Raw genomic sequence first — 9718 nt, 5'->3', positions numbered from 1 at the left:
TTAAACCATCATGTACCATTATAAATGTGGGAACCCCAAAAGTTAAAAGTTAAATTACTGAAATAATCTTCTAAATAATTGAAATGTACCTTATTTAATTATTTAATAATATTTAAATAAAAGAAAGTGACTTTTGGACATTTACGAAACGTCTTGTACTCTTGTTAAGGAGACTCTTGGACTTTTCATAAGCGGAGTGTGCTGACATTGCGTAGTGTAAATTTTATTCTGTATATATGAATTTCAGTAGCAACAAACATTGAAATTCTTTTTTTTTAAAATAAAAAGAATAAAATCTAATTCCTAAAGGTAATCATATATGATTCTTAACGTGTAGTATTATGTCCTAAAACTAATAAAATTATAATGCTAATGTCTAGAATTCCGATTATATCCTTTTATTGTAAGTTATTATGTTTAATATTAAAAGGTTATTTTTGTAATCTAACATTTTATTCATACTTTTGTAATTATATAAATAAATATAGATATATTTTAATAAACTTTATTAAGAGACTTATAACTGATAACTAATTTTGAAACTATTTGGCTTGATGTGAGAGCTTTTTTCTCTCCTTTTAATAATATATAGATAGATTATTATTATTATTATTATTATTATTATTATTATTATTATTATTATTATTATTATTATTATTATTATTATTATTAATAATAATAATAATAATAATAATAATAATAATAGACAGTTCGCTGGTTGAATGAGCGACGTATAGGTTAACACTGATTTTCGTGTCCATCAAAAGGTTACGACTAAAACCCTAATCCCAGGCACACAATGGCAGTGTTGAGCTGGAAGCAAGTGTTGGAAGACAACAACACCACTGACCCAAACTCCATTACTTCTCTTTCCCTTACTCACAAAGCTCTTTCTGATGTATATTTATAAATTTCCAATCTTTCTCTCTAAAAAAAAAATCCAATTTTCTTGTCTCATAGTGTTGCATTTCAAGATTTCATTTTTCTATGCAGGTTTCGTGTTTGAGCGAGTTCAAGAATTTGCAGAGGCTTGATCTTGGCTTTAATAATTTAACTTCACTCGAGGTAATTAAACTATTTTTTTTTGTCTCTTTATTTTTGGGTTCTAAGATTTGAGGACTCACTTTTTGTTAATGAAATTATAGGGGTTGAAGTTATGTGTGAATTTGAAGTGGCTGTCTGTTGTACAAAACAAACTTCAGAGCTTGAAAGGGATTGAAGGGCTTATTAAACTCACTGTGAGTACAGCATTTTGGTTCCCTTTTTTTGCCATCTTTTTTTATCCTTCTAATTATTAGTAGCTATTTCACTTGCAAAAGAGGGAAGTAATGAGCTTGTTTAGAGTGTATTTTTCTATATGCATAATTTGTTACTGACTTTTCTGCTTTTGAGTACTTTTTAAACTTTTGTGTTAAAAGGTCAGATCATGCTACAATCTGTGAGACATCTCAAGAAGTGGAAACGAATAACCTGAAATTTGAAACTTGGAGTAACATAGGAAGCTCAATATTTTCTATTCTACTAAACTATCCTGCTGTTGTCTGCTGTCCTTTACATATGCATATATACATAACATATACACTACATTCACACACACATATGTGTGTGTGTGTCTCTGTGTGTGTGTGTATGTGTGTATATATTGCCATTATCTTTTAGCCTTCTTTGTAAATATCGTTCTCCAAAGATTAAAGATTACAAGGAGGGTTGACTCATCAAAAAAAAAAGAAAGAAAGAGAGAGAAGCTAATCAGTGCACTAAACAATTTGTTGTAGATAAAGAGGGGATAAAATAAGAATGATGGCCCTCCATTGGTGCCTTTTTGATACATATTTTGCGTCTGCACGTGCCAGATAATCATAGTAAAGTACAAGAAGGAAAAATAGTGGAGGAATAAAAACACTAGAAATAAAAGCATGTATACATTAAAAGACGATTCTTACTGATTTCTTGATGAGTAAAGAGACTACAAAGTCAATTGTTTAAAGTCTTATGCACTTGCCTTAGTTATGTTACTGAGATCTTGAGTACGGGTGGTCCTTATTGGTTGAATTATATAGTTTAGGGTGAGTAGAGATAAATTTTAATTTTGGTTGAAGTGTGCCAATTCTTAAGTGTCTTAGTTCCCTGTGTCAACATTTTTTATACAATTTACACGCCATTATTCCAGCCCCTCTTTTCATTTGATAGTTTCTGTCTGTTAAGAGGATGCTGTAGCATTTTCTTTCTTTCTATCTCTCTCTCTATCTCTCTCCAATTGTTTATGACATCATTCTCCACCTTTATACTTATCAAAAGACTGCTTTCTCTGTTTTAACTCTTCTTGGCATTTGGAAATTGATTGATTGATTAATAAAACATATCCAAGTACAGATTGCCAGGCATAGAGCAACTATATCTTCACTTGTCAAAATGAGCAACTATAGTTTTTTCCTGCTTGAGGGGGAAAATGTTAAGAGTGCCTAGGACTTGTATGTTCATTATCTTTTAGGTTGTTTCTTTAATTAATGACCAAACAAGATTCTATATACTCCTTACATTATTTTAACTATCATGGGATAATCTCATATTTTTTGCATTCCAAATAAGCCAGATGAGGCATAACGGTGTTGTTCTTTAAGCTATGCAATGCTTGATTCGCTGTCTTTTGATAATACTTATTAGACGATAAACATATATAAAACCAAGCTCCATATCAGTGGTGTGATACTACAATGCAGCAAGCGGGGATATTGCACAAAACTCACGATGATTCGCCTCCTCCTCAAGCTTTCTGTAGTTAAGATTACATTTCATGCTGCTCACACTTCCCTCTTCTCCCATTCTTCTGATAATTCCATCTAAAAAACTCACTTGAATAATTTTGCTTTCAACTCACCCCATATCTTTTCGTTACCCCAAAGATGTGGGTAATATTTTCCTCTATTGCACATTGGTAAATTCTGTAAGATACGCAACCTCATCCCACTCAGTCCTATAAGGTCGCCTAAAATTTCCACCATGCATAATTTTCTGGTTATCCCTTCTTAAATAATTTTAAATAATTGGTCCACTCCATATCATTTAGCACTCTGAACACCCGTGGGTATGCATCCTTCAGGATTGCCACATCTTACCGCACATCCTCTGAGAAAAGTATTCTTTTTCGGCTAGTGATTTTATGGCCAAAGTACTATAACATGTTCTTTCCCTTTAAGACACCTCCATAAACTCACCTCATGCGATTGTGTCACAATATTTCTTCTTCTTTTTACTCCATAGTTTGAGGTGCTTACAGCATCAGTTGATGGCTACTGAATTGATCGGTCTTTAATCTTTAGATCTAAAAGAGGTAAAAAGTTTTTGGCTTTTAATACCACTTCCGTGCTATATCAGGTACTGAATGCTGGAAAAAACAAGCTCAAATCTATGGACGAGGTCAGTGGTCTTGCTAACTTGCGAGCACTGATTTTGAATGGTGAGCTTCGGTATATGTACCACTGTTTTTCTCCATCAGAGCTTAGTATCTGCTGGAGAATTATTTTTATATACTGACCGACTTTTGCCTTTCTGTTGCAGACAATGACATTTTTTCGATTTGCAAGCTTGATAAAGTGCAAGAGCTGAATACATTAGGTATGGGCTCCTCGATCTCAAATTTTATATTTTCATGATTAATGGCTAGTATGTGATTGAGCATGGTGTAATATATAGTTTGTTATTCTGCTAACAGTGCTCAGATCAAACAGATTCCCTGTTCTTATATTTGTGAATTTCAGTATACTTTCTTTAGCAATACAAATCCAAAGGATCCATTAGTGTGACTGATTCAGGTGACACCAAGATGCACTCAAGAGAACAAGAACATACCATGATAAATCTCAACTCCTTATACCTCGGTTGCTATGACTTTTACATGCCTAGGCATTTGGTTATAAAGTAAAAACTGAGAATCAGCCATAGAGATACTAATCTGTTAACATAAAGAATTGGATAAAGTTGGTTGACCTCCCAATCATTCGTTTAGAGAACAGGGTTTGGAATCAAGAAGATAACAAGGTTTTTGGTAGCTAGTTATATCCTGGATACGATTGTATATGTTTAGTTCAAAGAAATAAAAAGAACGATAAAGAATAAGAATAACAATCTTTTGTGTTCTTTTAGTTTCCCTTGTCATATCCTTTTTATTTATTCGATCGACTCTTTATGATTTTTGTAGCGAATACTGCAAAATCGTGAAACATTGATGCTTAAGGCTTGACCGGCATCAAGAGGCTGTTATTAGCCTCCATTGGCTTGTCTGAAATCTTGTTTGCTACTTGTGTTGTGTAAGCGGCTGTAGTTACTTGCCCTGGGTGATTATTAGGCAAATTGCTAGTGCTAATTATACTGTAAAAAACCTGTTATCTTTTGGTCCTCTTTGACTGCGATGGTTGAACAATATCATTTGACTTTTTGTGCCACCACCACATATTGAATCGAGATGACTAGTACTTATATTAGTTGACCTTTCTGAACTTCATTGTCAAATTAGATTAATCTGATTGTTTTTCATTTTTGCCGTGCAATCAACTAAGTTGAAAGTGTCCCTCTGCCTTTGGTATCTGTTGCAGTCCTTTCTAGAAATCCTATATCTGGAATTGGGCAGAGTCTGGCCAAAATTAACTCAATCACAAAAGTAAGCTTCTTTATTTCACGTTTGTCTTTTACTGCATGATAATTCATTATGGTGTTCTCATAAATAAAAAAAATCATTATGGTGTTTACTATGTCCTGACACCGTATGTGCACCGGCCTTCTAGTTGTCTCTCTCTAATTGCCAGCTACAAGGTATTGACTCTTCACTCAAATCCTGCACTGAGTTAAAGGAGCTACGCCTTGCTCATAATGATATTAAGGTAAGTGCTATAGCTAATGATCAGTTATGCTGGATCGCAGAGGCTCCCTTAATTACCTGCGAGCCCTTTATTTTTCTAATTTTACATCCTCTCCATTGTTTTACAGACACTTCCCAATGAGTTGGCTTTTAATATAAAACTACAAAACATAGACATCGGAAACAATGTGATCATGAAGTGGTCAGATTTGAAGGTAGCCATTTTTGTAGATTTCATTTGTACCCTTAAAGTCCTCTTTGTTTGCTATACATCATCTCTTCTTATTTTGACAGTTATCTTCAAACTTTTCCTTTGCTGAATATGTGACTGTGTGGCTTTATGGTAGGTGCTGTCTTCATTGGTTAACTTGAAAAACTTAAACCTACAAGGGAACCCCATTGCTGAAAAGGAAGCTTTGGCCAAAAAGGTTAGTGCATACTTCTTCGCCTTTCTCTGGATTTGAAGCTGTAACATCATGTGCTGACTAACTATGTTTTACCAGATCAAGAAACAGCTGCCAAATTTGCAGATTCTCAATGCTAAACCTATTGAAAATGCCGTGAAAAAGGAAGAGGGTGGTAGAGTCGATGGTGAAAATGAAAGTGGTCATCTTGATAATGTCGCTTCTGATCGTAAGAGAAAGGAGTTGGTGCAAACAGAAAAAAGAACCAATTATGACGTGGGGATTCCACTCGTTGAACTTGGCACAAGAGAGGAACAAAAGCGCAAAAAACAGAAGAAGAGTGAAGTTTTGAAGGAGAAAGCATCAACCAACAAAAATGATACTGCCGTCGGGGATAAGGAACCAGCTAAAAAGTCTAGTAAGAAGGCTAAACAACATAAAGCAAGTGCCATTGACGATGGAGAAACTCCTTTTGCAGATCTTTTTGGTCCTGATTCATCAGAAGATCCATTGACTAGCAGTCGGAAGGGCGTTAATCACAACACACTCCAAAATGTTGATGCAGCTGCAGGCTTGGTTACGTTCCCCAAAAAGAAAAAGAAGAACAAGAATCTGGTAACTGGTGCTGCTGCTCTTCATTTGTCATCAGTAAGTGATGAAATTGGATTGGGTGGTACATCAACGTGGGGTGACTAGAAAAATAGCATCGCAGAGAAAATCAAGTAGCACCAAGCTGAGACTGTGAAGTTAGCTACTGTCATTTAAGCCCGGGCCTCCCATTTTGCTTGATTGCTGTGCAATAAGACGTTTGCACGGTTTACTTGAGAACAAATTGGTTTCACTTCCTGATAGAAGCTGTAATTTTTGGTGCTATTACTGCAAGTCTTAAGGGCCACAATTCTTTCTTGATAGCCAGATCATTGGGAAGGAAAAAGATGTTCCTTCTTGCTCTTGTTTGTCTTAGCCTCTTGGGTTTTTGGAAGAACAAAAATACCCAACTTGCTTTTAGCAGGAGTACTTGTTGGGAAGATTTTGTACTTGTAGAGACGTGGTAAACAAGCCTAATTTAAATTTTGTTTTTAGAACATATTGTGTTTTAGATAGTTAATGGTCGTGTTTCCAATGACACACTCACGAAGTGTTGTCTGCCTGAATTTCTAATGCATTAGTATAATGCATTAGAAACCAGAAGAATGACCCTTTGTGGCGGATTGGCAGTGATATTAGTCCCATTTTTCCTCCTATTTCTCCTCTACAATTCTCAGCAAACAAAGTAGGAAGTTTCTAAAGAAAATTCCAAGCAATGGTGCTTTGACTTGCAAAGATTCATTACTTAAAGTAAACTGCTCCATTTTAAGTTTACTGTAGTTTGAGCTTGCCATATTTACCCCTACTCCATTTTGACAAAACATTATTAAGTAGTACTTTAGCGTTTTTAGTTGACTGTGCAACACAATGGGTGACATTATATTTCGGGTACAAGACATTTGCGTATTAAGATGTTATCATTGAACTTTCTAAGATTCAACGACAAATAAATTAGAGTTTCAGGACATAAGCACTCAAAGGTGTGACATAGTGGTCAATGAAGCGGGTGCGAACGGAGGTAAAAAATATTAGGTGATTTCTTATCATCTGTTCAAGTTTTGATGGATAGAGTTACTCGGTATCTGTTGCTGACGAGAGGTGGCGGGTATCCCGTAAAATTAATCGAGATATGCGTAAGTTGGCTTGAATACCACTGTTGTCCAAAAAAAAAAAAAGAGTTTCAGGACATAAAACTTTCGACGTAAAACCAAAACTTCCATATGCCTAATTGAGATTTGTAGGTAGATGGTAACACTAGTTATCTTATAATTTTGAGGTTGAAGTTTAACTCTCACCAAGTTTTTTTCTTTTCATTTCTGCTACTTCGAACCTCCCCAACAATTTTAGTTACCCAAAAAAAGAAAAAAAAGCACCTCCCCAACAATTTTTCTCTTTCGAATGCACCTTTTTTGTCGGGGAAAGGGCCAAATATACCCCTTTAATTTCATATATTGCCTACATTTAACCTCCGTTATATTATCGGGCCAAATTTGATTTACCCCTACCGTTATACTATCGGTCCAAATTTACCCCTACAATCAACCAACTTTTAAAAATACCCTTGATCTGTTAAATAATCCAAAATCTCCCAAATTCTTTTTATTTAAATCACTTATTGTTCTTCTTGCTCCATTATTTTCAAAAATTACTATTGATGTGAATGTTAAAGTTACTAGACTATACAAATTATTCATAATTATTTTTTAATTACCAATGCACCCATTTCTCTTCCTGTAATAAATAAAATTGGCTTAGAATTTTATTCATTTTCAATCATATACACACCGTAGAATTTAGTGGGTCTATTTATGATGTATTATATGCAGCTGATCATCATGTATGTACATATATATTCAAATATATTTTGTCATTGCCTGGTTAGTATAGAGTTCGACCGACTAACTTAAGAGTGCACAATGTGTACGTATTTAATTAAAGCAAAGTTGAATTAGACAATGTAAAGTCTCCGAGGAACTTCAACTTCAATCACTAGTACTTGCAAAGTCTCCATAATTTTAGTGCAACGAATTCATTAAAATTGGGACGCTGTAAATACTTTTAGAATTTAGAAAAGCTACCTAATTTAGATTTTTCAATTTACTATACTTTATTTATTTGATTGTATTATTTAATATTTTTTTCTCTTATTTGTTTTTCTCTAATTCAGAAAGCAGGTAAATGCAAGTTATTTCAAAAATAGTGGACCAAGAAGAACAACAAGTGATTTAAATAAAAGGAATTGGGAGATTTTGGATTACTTAACAGATCAAGGGGTATTTTTAAAAGTTTGCTGATTGTAGTGGTAAATTTGGCCCGATAGTATAATAGTAGGGATAAATTTAAGCCGATAGTATAACGGAGGTTAAATATAAACAATATATGAAAATAGAGGGGTATATTTGGCCCTTTACCTTTTTTGTTATTGTCAATCAATCAACAATCTAACTATTTTATTCCATTTCACTTTATTAAACAAGGTGTTTTCGAAATTGCACACATGTTCTTGCAAAGAGAACATTTTAACTCCAACTAATTGGTGTCATCTACGCGAACCATTTACGTTTTTTTCTGTCTCTAACTAAGCTAGTATAGTACGTATAAGTTTCCAAAGATGTCCTGTTAGATAACTTCATTTTATTTCATTTTTAGCTTTTATTTTGTCTATCACCTTTATCAACATGTTATCACACTCAAAATCAAGTGCAATCAGAGAATTTATTAAGATAATTTGAGCTCATGCCACGTATCTTGTCAATTACAATTATTTGGAAACTCGAGTTTTGGGGACTTGCTAATGTTACATTTTTCAATCATGCCTAAGATCAAGTTCACTCCCATCATAACACGTGTCTGTTTTGCAAAATTTATTTGCGAAACCCCCAATAAATTTAATCAAGTGGAAGCAAAATTAAATTATAGAATGATCCATGTGAGCTGAAAAATGTATACAAGATACAGTTCTGCTTTCAAGTTTACGTGATATTTAATGTTGGCTTTTAGTTAAAAGATATAAGGTGAAGGATAAATGGAGGGAAAAGTAAAATTTTAATTTTTCCTCTTCTATAATTAAGAAATATTATTTTATATTGTAGGAGGAAATCTTATTTGTCGGATATGTATATATATATAATTGTACTTCTTCTAATGATCAATGAAATTATTTGTTGTTTTGTTCCAAATTATAAACATCAAATCTAATGTTGAAAGATATTTCTGAATTCTGATTAAATTTCAGCTTAGCTTGAAAATATCAGGCGAAACAATTGGTTTTCAAAAAGGTAAAAGAGGAAATGCAAAATTTGGAAGACTACAGATTGGCATCACTGTAAATCAAGTTCGTTTTATTGCATTAAAATATCACGTTTCTGTAATTAGATCTGCAAAATTATGGTAGAAAATTTCTTCACAACGATTCCGGCCAAAATTTAATGTATTTTGCAAGTTGCAAAGTTAGCACTTGGCCACTAGCTAGTAGTATATTATTACTTAACCATTTGACTTTTTCCCACAACTGCAATGTCCAAGGTCAAGAACCACTATATACCCATCTTTCATTTCTTTTTTTGTTTAATTCTGATGTGCGATACTTGTATTGAAGCCTCCGATTAATCTGAATTTGCGTGGAGTTAGTTCATTAAAAGGGAAAAAGCTTACGTGAACGCATCGAACATGATCCAAACCAAGTGAGAAACCTTTAAAGGAAATAGTCTAGAAGCAAATAAAAACTTAAAACGGATCATTTGGTATAATGTATAAGCAAAATTAACGTGGGATAAAAATTTAGAACCTCCTCATCCTTTTTTAGGTTATTAATTTTGGGATAATGACAATAACAAAGACAATGTTATAATGACAATAACAAAAACAATGC

At 33.6% G+C, this 9718-nt stretch overlaps 1 protein-coding gene across 1 annotated transcript; it reads left to right on the top strand.

The window, feature by feature from the left end:
• Positions 1 to 733: 733 nt before the first annotated feature.
• LOC107811540 (uncharacterized) lies at positions 734 to 6339 on the top strand. Its single transcript, XM_016636500.2, has 10 exons — positions 734 to 898; positions 994 to 1065; positions 1146 to 1238; positions 3376 to 3457; positions 3559 to 3615; positions 4593 to 4657; positions 4782 to 4877; positions 4984 to 5070; positions 5203 to 5283; positions 5359 to 6339. Exons 1-10 carry the CDS (start codon positions 800 to 802, stop codon positions 5953 to 5955), a joined length of 1329 nt encoding a protein of 442 aa, XP_016491986.1. The 5' UTR covers positions 734 to 799; the 3' UTR covers positions 5956 to 6339.
• Positions 6340 to 9718: the final 3379 nt, after the last annotated feature.

This window comes from Nicotiana tabacum, chromosome 9 (assembly GCF_000715075.1).
Source record: "Nicotiana tabacum cultivar K326 chromosome 9, ASM71507v2, whole genome shotgun sequence".
Lineage (NCBI taxonomy): Eukaryota > Viridiplantae > Streptophyta > Magnoliopsida > Solanales > Solanaceae > Nicotiana > Nicotiana tabacum.
Note: the sequence above shows the minus strand (reverse complement) of the source record. Positions and strands in the feature narration are given on the sequence as shown.